This window comes from Columba livia, chromosome 11, assembly GCF_036013475.1.
Source record: "Columba livia isolate bColLiv1 breed racing homer chromosome 11, bColLiv1.pat.W.v2, whole genome shotgun sequence".
In the NCBI taxonomy this organism is placed as follows: Eukaryota; Metazoa; Chordata; class Aves; order Columbiformes; family Columbidae; genus Columba; species Columba livia.
This window is the reverse complement of record NC_088612.1, coordinates 9873268-9890199: the sequence shown is the minus strand read 5'-3', so window position 1 is coordinate 9890199 and position 16932 is coordinate 9873268. Positions and strand designations below refer to the sequence as shown.

At 41.6% G+C, this 16932-nt stretch overlaps 1 protein-coding gene across 13 annotated transcripts in view; it reads left to right on the top strand.

Moving 5' to 3' along the window:
- ADAMTS17 (ADAM metallopeptidase with thrombospondin type 1 motif 17) overlaps window positions 1-16932 on the top strand; it is a 191601-nt gene that overhangs the window by 53319 nt on the left and 121350 nt on the right. For all 13 annotated transcript variants that reach the window (XR_010475409.1, XR_010475408.1, XR_010475412.1 and 10 more), the window contains exon 8: window positions 15029-15134. Coding sequence is in view for 4 of the 13 variants with exons in the window: in XM_065076676.1 (XP_064932748.1) it covers window positions 15029-15134 (106 nt within the window). In the remaining 9 variants the exon portion in view is untranslated. The remainder of the gene's footprint in view (window positions 1-15028; window positions 15135-16932) is intronic.

The following is a 16932-nucleotide window of genomic DNA, read 5'->3' as shown; positions in this document are numbered from 1 at the left end:
GGTAAACTGATTCTCTGAGTTGGGATACAGACTAGAGAGAAGCTTGTCCTCTTTCTTTGTTCATTTTTCCTTCCTGATTAGATCAATGCAAAACTATGTGTATGTATCTGTGTGTATGTTTGCATTTCTGTATCCATCTATGTGAATGTATAAGTCTTCTTTCAATAACTCACATTCTGGAAAAAAAAAAATGCTGTCTTTGAATGCTTGGCAAAATACTTTGAATTTTACATACCTGAATTTGACCAGATCTTCCTTGCAGAAAATAATGGGGTTTCCTTATCAAGTTCTTGCCAGTTTAGATAGGAAGGTGACTGTAGGACATGGTGCAATTTTAGCCTAATTCTTACTGAGGTGTGTATATCTATATCTATGTGTGTGTATATATATATATCTATCTATAAACTGTCCTTTGAACCGCTGGAATTTTATTTGGGCACCAGCGTTCTGCCATAGGCACTTTTAAATTTCAGGTTCAGAATCCTATAACCTGCAAATAGTTTATCTTTTTACCTTTTTGATAAGCTGATAGAAATATGTTGAACTTATTAAAAAGAAAATCCTAGGCCTGACCCCTCAGATGTGCTCTTTCAGCATGGTTTGTAGAATGCTGAGGATTTCTGTGCTTGCTTAGCTTGGATTTAGCCTTGTGTTTCTACTTTAGTTAGTGGTCATGAGCAGTCAGCAGGTTGAAGATGTTTGTTGGTTTTGCGTAGTTGTGTCACACGTTGTTGTGTAGCCATTTTGCCTGATGTGTTTGCATTAAGGCTCTGTCTGACCACAATTTGACTGCTGGTACACATTAACATACTAACAAGGATCTGCTCTTTGGTTTTATAATGTCATCCATCAAGCTCTAGCGTGCACAGCAATATTTGTGCTTTTGTAGACAAACAGAGTAAACACTGCAGTTATTTGTAAGAAAATTGGCCCACTGCAGTTATTTGTAAGAAAATTGGCCGGTAAGTTAGGAAACTCCGTGTGGATGTTTTCATTTACTGGAAAGTTAAACTGATGCTCTAAAATGAGTCCATCAGTCTAATCAGAATTTGTTGTTGAAACGAGAGAAAAGTAAAAGATTGAAGTTAGATTTCTATTTAGAATTTATATTTTGTATCTCTGTTTAAGAAACCTGTAGTCGGGATTCATGTTTTCTATTTTCTGTGCCCTAGTTTGTCTGCTATCCTAGTTATACTGGTTGGTCAGAAAGGAAGTATTTTCTCCATCTTGGTCTTGTCTGGCTCCAAGTATGGATGAAATTCCTGATGACACGTCTCTTGCCCTATGTCTTGAGTCCCCATCAGTTGCAGGGAGGTGTTGGGGCTCCTTCCCTTTGATGGCCTCTTCCGAGTGTCCATTGACTTGGACTCAGCAAAGCATTGTTGTCCATTGGAGTTACTCTGTCCTGCCAGATGGTTTTCCCTGTGATTCTTGCCTGACCTTCTGTATCTGGACACAGACTTAAGCAGCAGCTGAAGCAGAGATGCTCTCCTGAACCCGGACCTCGGATCCTGCAACATAAAAATATTGTTTAGGACTACTGAAGTCCTAAGCTTTGTTGTTTTCTTTTGGAGATGTCAGTTGCCTCATGAGAGTCTGGTAACTTAATTATCTTTGTTTTGTGTCTCTTCCTCCCTGTATTTTATTTCATATAATCACAGAACAGTTTGGTTTGGAAGGACCTTCCCAGCTCCCCCAGTGCCACCCCTGCCATGAGCAGGGACATCTTCACCAGCTCAGGTTGCTCAGAGCCCCGTCCAGCCTGTCCTGGGATGTCTCCAGGGATGGTTCATCCACCACCTCTCTGGGCAGCCTGGGCCAGGGTTTCACTACCTTCATTGTAAAAAAAAAATTTCTTCCTTACGTCTAGGCTGATTGTCTCCTCTTTCAGTTTCCTTCTTCCATAATCTTCTATGATTTGCCAGAGATTTTTTTTTGATGTATTTATCTGTCACCCTTGGATCTTCTCATTTCCCTTCTCCCTCTGGAGAGCAAAGTGAGGAGAAAAGGCTCTTGACACAGCTCTCTCTCGCTTGTTTGCATTCTTTGTGATGTCTCCCTGAAACAGGAAAGGGAAGGTCTGGGATGCTCCTAGCATAGAGCAAAGGTCCTGAATTCCAAGAGTGTTTGGTCTTTACCATGATGGGCCCCAAATCTTGACTGCTCTGGTTTGTGTTGCAGTGTTTGCTGTGATGGCTAGATCCTTGAGATTTTATTGTCTGAATGGCAGATTCAAAAGTGATAACTTTCGAGTGAGTATCTCAGAACAATCCCTCTGTTTTCTGTTTTTATCTCTTTGTTGCTTGTTGCATTTTCAAACATGGGAAGACTCTAATCCGTATTTGTTCAATGAACTGGTGTGTTTACAGAGATGCAGAATATTCATGCACCAGTATCTGTGAGTCACAATATGGTCTAAACACTGAAGAAAATAAAGCTTTTTGGCTTTACACTGAAGTAAAAAAAAACAAACAAACAACATCTTTCTGGGCAGTGAGAACTAAGTAAAAGAAACCAGGAAACAGCTTAATGCACCTTCTCCAAACCCACTGGTAATACTAGTATTGATTTCAGTGAGATTTTGATCAAGCCCATGGTGATTATGATAGCTGGTACAATGAGATCGGATGTAATACATATTCACCGTGGTTTTGGTGAATGCCATGAAGTTGTTTATGCTGTCATTAATCAGGTAGCTTTGCTGGGAAATGTGTCTCATTCCATGACAGCTGACAAGAGGCTGCTGGGCACCAAAAAAAAATACAAAAATACAAAAATAGCCCATCTGCGTAGCTAGGACATTCAGCTGTTACCGTTGCAAATTCTCTCCACGAGCCACTTACTGAATTGTGCTTGACAGCTGAGAAAACCCCAACGAACCACAGTGCAGACTCAACACAGAGTTTTCAGTCAGGGACACACAGATTTGATTCAAAACTGGGAATGTAATCCAGATAGTGTCCAAGTATTAATATAGAGGAGCTTCTGAACTTCTCATGGGTGTTTTATTTGGAAGCGCGTAAGACTAGAAGAGGCACTTCTCTCCTTCTTGATAGTTTAGCACCAACACCTAGAGCAATAACATGAACACGTGTGCACAAGAATGTCCCACTGGCTTCTGCAGGACACTGTGACAGTAAGTTTCTTTAGTTCTGCCTGCAGGTGCAGTCCCCCTGAGCCTCACATGCTGTCATTGCTGATTTCAGACTAGAAAGGCCTCGGGATTGGGACTGTGCCTTGACTTGTGTCTGTGAGGCACCGGGGACTCTTCTGGCTGCTGTCAGTCATCACATAGATCTCAGCACTATTCAGCCAAATTTGTTTTCTTTCACAGGAGCTTGAGTTTGAACATGAGAGATTTCTTAAGTGTAGAGAAAAGCTCATGCTGGTCTTTTTCTTAGTGAAGATTTCTCTCTAGCTTGTGTGACTTTAACAGTGACATTTTATTTTTGAGTAATTTAGAGAGAGAGGTACTAAAGAAAGTAGACTCAGGACATACTAAAAATATGTCCAGCTATATTACATCTGAAATTAGACATCTCCTCTGTCAGGCTGGTGCTGTGATGTGTTTATATACATATATATATATATATATATATATGTATATATAAAAAATCTGCATAAAGTAGCACATGGGTCCTTCCCTTCTGTGGAATGGAAGCCAGAATGGACAGCTCTGTTTGAGAACCCAGAGGAGCACCCTGTAAATTAATAGTAATTTTAGCCTGATTTGGTGAGTGCATGTTTTATGCGGTTGTTGGTCTACCCTGGTATTTCCCTAGTAGCTTTTTAACCGATTGGCCAATTACATTCCAATTTGAGGATATGTATCTCAGAAATATGAGATTTTTGGAAGTTTTCTGAAAACTAAGAAACTGAGTGGAGAAGAAAGGTCTCTCCCTTTGATGCTGCCACTGAGGGAAAGATGCATCACCCACATTTACATCAGAAACCCCAAGTGGAAGCGCAAACATGGAAGGATAATTTTCCCTCCGTACTCCTGGCAGCAGAGATAATAACCAGTGCTAAGGTATTTGGGGCCGGCTTCATTCTCTTCCATGACACAAGCTTTTGACCCACGTTCTGACTTCAACATTATCAGGCACAAACGGCAGGTTTGTCAGTTTTCTCAAGTCAGGCAGGCTGTGAGGTTAAATCAGCAGTCAGCAAGGAATTAAAACAGAAGGGCTGAAGCAAGAACTGCTAAATAAGTTTATCAGTGCGTGTGTTGGCTGGCAGCTTGACAAAGTGAAGCCAGGAGCTTAGACAGCCCTGTAAGTCAAGATATAGGAGCTGTAATTGAGAAGTATCACAGAAGCAATTTGGAAAAGCATCTGTTCAAAGTTTGATTACCGTGAATCATCCCATTCTGCTGGCCTGCTCTGCTAGTCGCCTGAGCTGCTCTTATTTTGCCAAGAGAACAGCTTGACATGCATACACTGCCTAAAAATAAAATACACTTTAAATATTAACATGTTTCAAAAGTATAGATTCATTCACTTCTTGTGAACAACAATTGCTTAGTCATTCTTTAAGAACATGGGAAGAATTTAGTTGGAAGCCGTGGAAGAATGCCATTCATCAGCAACACAGGTGTTCGGCCATCTCTACCACTGTCCCGTTCCGCAGACTGCGCTGAAACTCTCCAGACGCTCCAACATTGTTCACGATGTGTTCCTGAATGTTGTTTAATGATGGCAAGACTGATCCTTGCTCATGAACCCACCTCTGACCAACACCAGGGCAGACTGAGATAGGCGTGGCTCAGTAAAGCTCTTGAAACTGTTAAAAGAATCTTTTCATTTGTCTGAATAGCTTCATGAGTTTCTTAGTGTTTGCAGTTACAAGAGAAAAAAACTGGAACTGAGTGCTGGACCCTGACTGTTAGCTCTTAAAGCAGATGCTGTTTGGTACAGAGACTCCAAATATTTTTTCTGATTTATTGCCAAGTCTGACCTTGTCTCTTCATTCTGGAAGGGAGATACTGAGGAATTTGAAGGCTCCAGGATCCCTGCTGCTGAATTCTATGTTCCTCTTTGTTTAGCAGTCTCATTAAAATCTCTGATTTGATCTTTTTCTTCATTCCTCTTCGTTCTCTCTGAACTCAGGCCCTCTGTTGAAGCAGGTGGCTCAGATGAGTTGCAGAAAACAGATAAATTCAAAACTGAAAGCCACAGAGCTCATCTGAAAAAGCAAGATGAAAATAGCCTCAAAGCTGGTTTTGGAACCCTACACAGTTTGCAAAGCTGCAGCTATTGCAGGCAATGCCAGGGTTCTTTTTTCATTTCTGGAAGATTAGGGAACACCTGAGAACAGGATGGGTGTTAGCAGACTAACACAGGCATGTGGCAGAGTGTGAGCATGGGACATGGCAGCCCTCAGCAACGTCCATTTCTTTTGGTGACTTATTTATTTCCTGAAAGATGCAGCTTAAGGGACACTGGAGCAATTATTGAGTTCAGGCCTATTCCAGCAAATAGGACAGGTCAAAATGAAAACACTGAAATCTTGAAATAATTTTGATTTTTAATAACATCTGAGAAAGTGAAGAGTGAGATTCATGAAGGCTATTCAGAGCAGGAACAGGTGGAGCTCTCCCCTCTTTTCAAGCCATCCAGCAGTTGCGAGATGTAGATTCATTTCTGTCCCGTGTCCCTCTGCTTCAGCCGTTGAAGTGAAAGACAGTTTTTCACACGGCTCTACAAATCCTGAATCCAGTGCTGAGTCCTCCTGTTGCCTTGGCAGGTTGCCTGTCTTGCGTATTATCATGTCAATATTTGCATACATGTGAGAAGGGAAGATCATACTGAATTCTACAGTAGCCTGTAGAAAAGACCAGCATGTTCATATCTACAGCCACTGAACAAGGTGAGGCCAACAGAAGATATTAATATCCAAATGCCTTTGAGCCCCAGGCCGAGGTGACTTTCAAGGGCCAGAATCCAAATCCTGATTCACAGTTTGGTTTCACAGTTGTTGGTGATGATTTCTTTGAGTTCACAGTTCCATGTTCCTGTAGTCTTTCAAAAGCATCAGATCTCTCCTGACTTCCGCTGAATCTGATTCCTTTTTTGTGTAAGATACCCTTGACTAACCGTGTCCCCCATGCCTGTCTCTTTTTTTTTTTCATTAGCTTGTGTCTCACTGATTTCTGTTGCTTGTTTCTATACCAGTTCTAACAGCTGTCTCTTCCTTAAGCTCACTGCCATTTTTTTGCTAAGGCTCAGGCCTCCCTGCCTGAATACTTCCATGTCTTTAGCAGGCCTTATTGCAGTCCAGCTTCTACCTTTCCTTAAGTGAACCCATGATGCCAGAGACATATAACCCAGGGCTGTAGATCCTTTTTTCTCCAGCAGTAAGTACACACAGAAGTTCTGAGAGAGCTCATCTTCCCTTCTGATCTTCTGCCCTTCTTGACCTTTGCCTCCCACAGAAGTGACTCCCTGCTGCTTACGAGATCAAAGTCATGTTTCTTGAAGACTCCTGGAAAACCTATATTATCTCCATTTACTACATTTCTGTCCCTGTCTCTTCTCATCCCCTAATCTCTTCCCATCTGTCTTTCTCCCTTGTTCACTAAATGTGAATTATTCCAGGCTTCTGTGTATTTCCCAGTGCTATGTGTTTCCTCATCCAGCCCATCAGTCCTTCCCCAGCTAGAGTCCTTCTCTCAGATCCACCTTGCTGGGTCTTCCCCTGCCTGTCCTCTTAACAGGAGTACAGCTGTTGTAATTTCTCTTACTTTGAGTAATTAACCCCACATATTTCCATGCATGTGCACAAGCATAGAGACTTTCAGCACTGTGTAATGATCTCTATAAAGAGTTGGTGAATTAGGTGCCAGGATTTGGGAATCTACATTCAGGGATGGTGGTCTGATTTGGACTAAATATCCCAAACTTGGTATTTAACTAGAGAAAGAGGAATGCAGAAAGGAACCGTGCTTTGTGTGTTTGAGATCTGCATTCAGCAGCTGCCGAGACTCCTGTCGCTGGGGAGTGTGCAGAGAAGCTCTCTGGAATGTGGCTGTTAGCATATCAAAGGTAGAGTAAACATGTAGATGATACCATGCTTCCTCTGCGCCAGTTAATTAAGCCACTCCTCATGTCACTTTAGATGGAGAGGATTTATTAATATGCTGTCATCTAGGGAAGCAGTGGTTTGCCAAAAGGGAGGAGTCATGTTAATAGCATAGAGGATGTCACGCTGAACAAAGAGCAGATGTCAAATAAACAAGGTATTTCTTTTTATCTCCTCCTTTGCTGAGGTCTTAGATCCCAGTGCTTTATTGTAAAAGCTTAGAAAATTAGGTCTAGAAAAATCTTCAGGTGGTCTCTTAATGCATTCCTTTGCTCCAAAGCAAGATCAACAATACCCGTGTCACTCCTGATGGATATCTGCTCCGTGGGGCTCACCAGTATACTTGTTTCCAGCTTGCTTTGAGTTACTGTGAGCGCAATACGTCTCTTCAAGTATATTCATGCCTGGAAAGGAATGGGGTTTTCAAAGACACCAATGCCAAACCTCTGGGGGTTTCTGAAGGTTGTCTGCTCTTTGCTGGTGTAACACAATGTTAATTGCCTGTCTGGCATGTTTTTGTAGGCCTTGGTTAAAGCCTCAAGCCTCTTCTAGGCCAAAAAGGGCGTTAGGACATCTGTCAGCTTTCTTTGTCTCAATGTATTTGGTATATGAAACAAACTTTTATTAGCTTGGGTGAGGACAACTGTCCCTGAAGTCATGAGAGGTCTCCATTTCTAGGGCTTTTCGACTGCCTGAGCAGCCCCTGTGCACTGGGAGAGGTTCTGCCTAAATCGGTGAATTAGCACAGCGCGAATCCAGTGTAAGTAGAATTAGAATAAGGCTCTTGACATCTTGGAGGTTGTCTGTGTGTGGGCAAGTTAGTAAAGGAGCAGATAAGTGATTCATCCATTAAACTAAGGAAACCACAGGAGGGTTTCTAGGAAACATAAAAGCCCTGCAGAAAGACTGAAAGCTAAAGCTGAGTTGGCCACGCTGGGGAAGGGGTTCCACATGTCCCATTAATTGCTGTCCTGCGGGGTAATTAAACACAGAGAAAAATAACATAGCAAAAGCGCGCCTTTGAGCTCTAACGATTTGCAGTATCTTGCCTTCTTTGCAGGTTTACAGACATGAAGAGGTCTAGCCTCACAAAGGCCTTTTTATCAAAAAGGTATAGACCAAAGCAACTTGCACAGACCCAACCCTGGTTAGATGTCAGCTAATCTGTTTGCGAATGGGTGCAGCGCATTCCTCAGAGATCAGTGTGTGCTGAAGGAGTCAACTGAGAAGTTCTGTTGAGCTTCAGTGGTGCCATTGCTGAGATTTGGCTATATCTGCATGAGTCGCAGTCATTTCACAAAGACTAAAGCGCATGGTGCAATCTGGCTCTCACAGTTTGAATACTGGTCTTGTGAAATGTTATCCAGGGCCAGTCACTAGACCCTTGGGTGCCATAGCAATATTTTACTACCAAATATCTTCCCAGCAGTCAGAAAAGTATCCCCTATAAAAGGTATTGTGTATTTCATTAATTTGTGCTATTAGGACCTTGTGTTCTGAGGAGTATTACATTGTCGGCTCTCGAAACATCATAGCTGATATTGTGAATATCAGGGAGAGATTTTATTTGTTAGTCTTTCAGGGTGTGAGTAATGAAGATCAAGAGATTCAGAAAGTAACTATGCTTTGTGTTTCAGCTATTTATTTTTCTTGCTGGGCTTTTGGGATTCTGACAGCAGTTGTGTATACTGGAAGTGACAGTGTTTTCAGAGTTACAAGGAAGAAAAGATTTTATTGGGCACTACAGGACAAGACTTGGGCCCACAGGGTAGGTGTCTGGCCACAGGGTACACCAAGTTCTGGGAAAGCGTGTTGCATCTCTGCAGGTCATGCTGGTTTGGAGGCAAGGAACAGAGTTTTACAGACGTCATGTTGAAATTTGGCACGAGGTAAATTCTCCAAAGTAAGAAGAGGATTCTGTGATGATGGGCACATTTGCAAAGAGTTGGTGAAGTACAGAAAGTCAGGGTCTGAGGTATGTTCTCAGAAATAGTGGTGGCTTCTTGTGTGATCTTACCAGTTATTTGAATGCTGTGTCTTAGCTCACTTTTCTGTAAAGTTGCTGTAGTAGTTGCCGGTTTCTCAGTAAGGCAGGGAGGAATATATATGGGGACTTGGATACCAGTTTGAAAATCTTATATTAAAAGAAATGTGTGCTGTAGAGTCAGAGGAGTGAACCTCACATGCCCTTGGCTAGAGGTTTTCTGGGACTCCCAGGAATCCAGGTCATCTTCTGCCTGCAGAAATTGCATGGGCTTACCAGTGCTCAAAAAACTTAGTGCTGGAAACTACTTCTCCTACTTTACTTCTCCAGCTAAAAGTAGGGGAGTTGTAAACACAATACACCTGCCTGGATGGTGTTCTTGGTTAAATTCTGCAGAATCACAAGCTCCTTTTGAGGACTTTTGCTGACTATTCCTTTGTTATCTGAATGCCTCCCCAGTCCTGTGTAGAGGGTTGTATTTGGACCAGTCCTGTATTGCCTTGTTTCCTTGATACGGTTCAACCACCTCCCACCCGGTAGGGGATTTAAGCCCTCAGCAGGGAGTGGATGTTCTGCCCCTCAACAAAGTCAGGTGAATTGTGAAGTAATTTCTTCCCCAGACTCATTTTTCTCTCATGTATGGCACCAAGAGAATGAGACAGTGAGTTATGTTCTCTGTCCTTTGATTAAGTACAAGCAGAGGAAAATGCTGTCTCCATTGTCCATGTAGATTTCTTTCTCAGGCGCATAGAGATGGAGCTTATTTCGTATTTCACATTCCCTTTAAGGGTAAAGGGATAAGCATGTCGAGGCCTATTTGAAACAGGCTATGACTGACTTCTTCCAGTGTCTGGGCGCCTGTTCCGTCAAATGGTCTGTGGCATCAGCAGCTCTTCCAGTAAAAATACTTGAGTTCAAAATATTGTGACTTGCACTGGGTAGAGCACTTGGCATGACTGTTAATTGTTTTCATACCTGACTGTAGCTGTCGCTCGTGCGTTAGATGGTTGTATAATAATTCCTGTACTTGTGATTCATAATGAGTGTATTGTTTCCAGGGTGGTTTTCATTAAGTACAGTGACAATGAAAATTATTGCTAAGGAAAACAGTTTCCACACATGAATATTAAACTCTAATGGAAACCATGTTGTTACTTCAAGATTAACAGAAATTGGCATCCAGATGACTATCCAGCACTAAGCCACATTAAACTGTGCCACTAAAATTGCTTTGTCTGGCTTTAAATTAGCACATTCTCATAGAAGGAAGGACCAGCTCACCCTGTTAGCTTCTTCTGGATGATCACTGCAAACCAAACTTGGGACTTGGGGGCTCAGCAGGACAGTGTCAGTACCAACCTTTCCCTCTCTATGTTGTACATGCTGGGGAGGCTTCTTCCACGGAGACTACTCTTATTTCACCTGGATACCGCTGACTTCTTGAGACCTCTGTTTATTCAGCTGTACAAGAGGGATTGTGTTATTACCTATCCTGGAGGCAGTTTAGTGGGTACTTCTTTAATGGTTTTTAAATTTTGGAACTTTTTATATGTAGGCCTTATAGAGAGGAAAAGTATTTTTCATTTTCAAGTATCATAAGCACTGAAAGATTCCCTTGGTGACTGGCTTGGTGTGTAAATACAGGCAGGACATCTCTGTCAAACATATCATTGCAACTGAGTGGAAAGGCAGAGCATGAATCACTTCTAGGCTTTCCTGATTTTACTCATGTAGGATGTTAGGAGAGGATGCAGGAGTGTAATTGATGGCAATGTGTGAGCTGCACAAATTGAAAATCGTGGGAGGATGAGAAAAACATCAGCTCAACACCAGACTAGTGATGGTTGGGAAGGGGAGGCTGCTCTGTGTATGGGGATACGCACAAGTCTCCATCCGTGCCAAGCAGACTTTGGGACTTCAAGTTTGGCTCCCTTCCCAACAGCAAATACACTGGGAAGAGGAAAGCTAGCCAAGTTTTAATCAACTAAAAGTTCTGTATCCAGAGGTGGCTGGCAAAAGGAGAGATTAAAGTATTAGGAGTGCAATGAAAAGAAGACATTAGAGAGTTGAAAGCTGTAGTACCTGGATAAACCACTTGCTGAGTGAATATTCCAGTTGTCAGAAGGAAGCCCTGGGTGTTTCAAATAGGATGAAATGTAAACCCACTCACCAGAACTTGTCTTTTTGCAGCTTTGGCTATCACTGTGGCAAGTATGTAATATCCTAATGCCTAGCTGAGCTGCTAGGATAAATGTAATCATTCCCCTTGGAGATATTGCTAGCAGAGGGCTCATTAGCTGGCAGAAAGGCCAACAGCTGCAAACTGTTTATCTATGACAACTTTTTGGATAAATCTGAGTTTACACAGTTGCCTGCGTCCTGAGGTTTGCTATGGAAGTGCAGATAACTTTGCGTGTTCAAATCCAAGCACAGAAGTTATGGACTGTAATTATACAATTTCTCATGAGTGAAAGGAAAAAACCCTCACACTTGGTAATTCTGAAAACAGTATTTGGCTTTCCGTCTACCACTGCTTCTCCTACTTGACCTTTTTTGATATTAAAAATAGATTTGTGGTAATTGCTGACTGTTAGTTGTGTATCTGGGAAGATAAGGACTTTGTGTCCCTGAAGAGAGCTGCTGTGTATTTGCATGAGTACAGGTTAAGTTGTTTGTTGGTTTGGGGCTTTTTGTTAGTTGGTTGGTGTTGTATTTTGTTAGCAACAACAACACAAACAAACAAAAACTCCAAACAAAAAAACCCACCAAACAAAAGCAAAACCCACTTCTACTTTTTTCCCCCGTTTTTCATTTTCACACACCTGTCTCCCAAATGGGGCCAGAAGCAAAGTTAGAGCAATAAGAGAAGTTCCTCTTATGCTATTCCCAGCCTGGTAGAGCTACAGCACGCCAGGATTTTCATGAACGTGTCTGAATTCATGAAGTTTCTATTCCAGTTCTGCGAACTTGAAAGGCTCAGATAACAATCTGGAATTTGTGAGGCAAACAACAGTTTCCATTCATCTCAGTGAAGAAAATAAATCATATTAATGCAGCTACCAAGGCATTGTACTGCTATCATTGTCGGTTAAAGGTGTATTTTTCTCTGCATGTCAATTATATGGATCATTGTATTGGGTTACAAAAAAGTTGCATTTACCTTAATGTTTCAGATATTTTTACTAAAGAACTGTACTGTTTGCAAATCAATAGCATATTTGCTATTTATGTGAAATATATTGTCCAAAAGAAAATTATAGTCTTAGGAAATAGTTTGATAGAAACTATGTATCTTTCAAAAACATTTTTGAGGCAAGCTTTTCCAAGCTTAAAATGTTATAACAATTTGTTATAACTGGCCTGCTGTTCCAGCATGGCTCTTATTAACAAGCACTCAGCAGTTCATGAGCTGGACTTCTTACCGACTTCATTTCATGTACTGCAAAGTTTTGGGCTGTCTGCTCTTCCAGAATTATAAATTTCCCTGCCCAGTCCACTTCTGTTCCTGTATTGTCTGATCCCTGGGCTCCACTGCAGCAGAAGTCTTTAATAATGGTAATAATAAACTCATTTTAGATGTCTACATTTTTAAATTGGTCATTGCTTATGGGCTGGCCACACAGGATTCACATTAAGCACTGAAAATAGCTAATAAAAATCATGTGACTAAGAGTCTGTAACTGAGCCAGTCACTTATTTTTCAGCCACTGATAGATGAACAAGTCCTTAATCATTAGTTTTCCACCTTCAAATAATGAGGCTTTTAGCACCGAGCAGTGTTATTGCCAGACAGTTTTAGTGGGGATTAGAACCGCTAAACAAAGACTTCAGAAGAATTACCGTTTGAGGTAATGTATTTGACATTTTAATTGATATTTAACCACTTTTAATGTATTGACGTAACTCTAGACTGTTTTGCTACACCACATCCCCCAAACATAGAAATATTGCCCCCTGCCACCTCCAAGTGACAGCAAACATTGAGTCACTCTCATTTTATGAAATTTATTCGAAGGAAATTAAGGTGAATCATTTCAAGCTAAACTGCCTTGCCTGGTTGAGCACTGAGCTCGAGATGCAATACTGCTTCTCAGCTAAAACCTCACGTCAGATATAACAGAGATATATTGGCACTGGTTAAATGGAAAAGAAAGGTGGAAAAATCAGGTTTACTAGTAGGAATAAAACACTTTCAGTAAGAATCCTGCTCTGGTCATTGCTGTTAGCTGCACCTAAGCTGCTGAAAGGTAACCAAAATACCTCTCCCTATTGGAAGTGTATTTCAGCCAAGTTCATAGAGTCATAGAATTATTTCAGTTGGAAGAGACCCTCAGGATCATTGAGTCCAACCATAACCTAGCTCTAGCACTAACCCGTGTCCCTAAGAACCTCATCTAAACACCTTTAAACACCTCCAGGGATGGCGACTCCACCACTGCCCTGGGCAGCGTGTTCCAATGCCCGACAAGTCTTTCCATGAATGATTTTTTCCTAATATCCAATCTAAACCTCCCCTGGTTCGACTTGAGGCCATTTCCTCTTGTCCTGTCACTTGCTACTTGGGAGAAGAGACCAGCTCCCCCCTGGCTCCAACCTCCTTTCAGGCAGTTGTACACAGTGATAATGTCTCCCCTCAGCCTCCTGTTCTCAAGGCTGAACAGCCCCAGCTCCCTCAACTGCTCCTCATCAAACTTGTTGGGTCAGTTTATTACAGAGCTGTGTTTGCCTCATCCCCAAAAGACAGAAGGATCTCCAGGAACAACTTTGAAGTAAGTGGTGGTTGTGCCACAGGATCACAGCACATCATCGGGGCAGAGCCTGGGCAAGGTGGTGAATGAAGGAAAACTCAACCAGATTTCCTCTCTCAGACCTGAGGATCGAGATTACCAGCAGCTGATGGGCCATTACGGTTTTATCTTTTGTGATAACACAGTACGCTCCAGTGGAGAGGCAGCTCTGGAGTGGATTGACGATTTGGCATGCAGCATTCTTCCTCCTGAGTGCCCTGGTTCAGTTGTGCATGCTGGCAGGGGATTTAACAACTCAAAAAGGCACCAGTCTAAAACAGCAGAGGATTGGCTGAGGCACCTAAGTGTTTATTTTCATCTTTAGCTTCTGTGACTCAAATACTCACTTTTTGCTTCCCTTTAATCAAAATCTGGAAGTTCTTCTTGATCTCAGACTTTCTGGTATTGGTTTTACGTTAAACTAGGTAGCAGGTGAAAGAAAACCTCATCAGCAAATTGTCCTGTGGGTGACCTGTGATGCCATCACAAGGTTTCCAAGTACAACAGCACTTTCTGCAGGGGACAGTCTGGATGCAGGAAGGGCATATAAGGGCTCTTGTTTTTTTCCATAGCAGAAGTTTCATGCCTTAACTTTGGAATTCCTTTTTCACTTCAGCCTACAACCATTTGTGGTGCCCACACAAACAAGTCTAGGAGAGCACTGCACAATTGTCTGTGGGATCAAATCCTAAATTCCAGTAAGTCAGAGAAGACTCCTGCCACCTACATGAGCTTTGTGACTCACCATCAGGGTTCTGCCAGCTTTCCTGGCTCTGCCATTCTTGCTTTTTTTAAGTATGAAAATAAGGGAAAATGTAACATCTTTTCAGAGAGTCTCTGTTTATTGCTCTATTCCTTCTCCCCAACTTTATTCTGAAAATGGAAAGAACTCCATTTAAACACAGTTTCACTGCATCTTCTAGCATTGTAGTAGGGGGCATTAACAGACAAGATTAGATTAATTTTTGAGTAGGTGAAGTGTATTTTCCAGTGAAAGCAGTGAAGGTGAGTGTGTTCAACTTGTTTCCTGTCTGACAAAATATTTTTGTGTGTGAACAGCCCTGATATCTCACTGGGTGCATCCTTTATCATTTTGGTTGAGTTACTGCTGTATGTTTTGGGTGAATGAGCTGTTTCACTCATTCTAATGGGAACATCCTCTGTGTTTCTGTTGCAGGAATTGCTTACCTGGGAGGTGTCTGCAGTGCCAAGAGAAAGTGTGTTCTTGCTGAAGACAACGGTCTCAATCTGGCGTTTACAATTGCGCATGAACTTGGGCACAAGTAAGAACTTCTTCTGTTTCTGTCTTTTCTGATGCCACTGTAGCATACTTTTCTTTAAAGCCACACAAGTGAAATTACTAATGTGGCATGTTTGTTAGGATTTCATAAATCTAGCAGATTGATAAGGAACTTAGTTTTTAGGAGGCTCATGTAAATATTCATTGCAACACAAATAAATCTTTCTATTTGACCCTCCCCCATTTTCCACTCTACATTTTGAGGCCTTATTCTGTTGAGTGATTGATGGTGGTAGGTAGAGACAAATTCTGCTGTTGTTCATGCTGTAGAATAGGTCCACAAAAATGACATCAATTTCAAAATCTTTGAACTTGCTAAATTTTCTCTGAAGTTCAGATGTTTATGTCAAGGATTTTAATAGTTAAATGGTTTGTTGGGTAATGATTTCATCTCTACATGTGAGGTAATCTACTGTGGCTGAAATTGTAAACATCAGAATTTTGGAAATGCCCTTGAGCAGTATTATTTGATCAACAGAAAGAAATCACATTACTTGTTTTATCAGCTTAATCACAGCTAACTAACATACTTTGAACACTGACTGGAAAAAACAACGAAGAATGTGATTATTCCTAGTCAGATGGAAATTTGCAGAATGGGATTACTGAGTACTTTCTGCAGGTGACTTTGAAGGCTTTTTAAAGGTGCCTGTAAATATCCCATGGACAGAAGGAAACAAAATTGACTGGAAGAGTCACTTACTGCATCGTCTTAGTGCAGTTAATGAGTTAACCCAAGGGTCAGCATCCACATTCACTGCTTTCCAGGCTAAGTATAATATGCACTTACTAATAGTACTTAGAAGCTTTTTTCCCTTTCCATTGACCTCACTCTGGTTGCACTGTGTCATAGTTAGACTGTGGAAGGTAGAGAATTAGACCAGGAACTAATTTATACGGGGGCAAAGGCTGTGCCTGTGAGATTTTCAGGCACACCTTCCTTTAGCCTCTTGGGGTGCAAGATGGGAAATCCCACCATTATTCCTTCAGTAAGAAGCGGTGCGTAAGTTTTGTATGCACCTTTCTGGACTCTTATTTGTGTGTCTGTTGTATCTTCCTTTCCTACAGTAACAAGTGTTTGACAGCTAAGAGCCCAGGTATCATGTTCAGATTCTGGCTAATCTCATTCCATGACAAATAATTATTTTATGGCAATATGTTTCAAAATTGCATGGAGGATATTTAGATTACTACCAAAAATGACAAAATGAAAATGATTCTCCTCTTCACCCTTCAGTGACACCAAAGGCAGCTGAGCCAAACCGAGGATGGTTTCAGCCAAAATGAAGGACATTTGGTTTTGGTTTTATTTAAATTGCATGCCAAGATGTTAAACCGAGCCTAAATTTAATAAAAAATTAACCTGTGGGTGATGTTAAGGGAAATTCAGCACTCATCTTTGGATGGGCCAAGAGCAGGAGGGAAAAATACTTGAGCTGCAGAAAATCCAGCTGTGTAAGAGAGTGAGACTGGTCTGCCATGGTGTTTGCCAAGTTTCCCAGCAGAGCTGTCAAGCTTCTTTCTAATAATGTCTCGCACAAAATCCACAACATAAATAGGGGATGTAATGCTTTCAGATATAGCTCTCCATCTGTGCAGAAAAGAGCAAACTCCATTTTCTTTTCTGAGTGCAGTTTTGGTGGAAAGATCATAATGTCTTTTCTCTGTTGGTTTTCTTTCTTTACCTCTGACTTGGAAAGCTATTTTGAGAGGCTGCTATGTGATGTCTAAAGGGACTGACAGAGGGTGGCTTGGGTTCAGTACCCTGGAGGATTCGGACA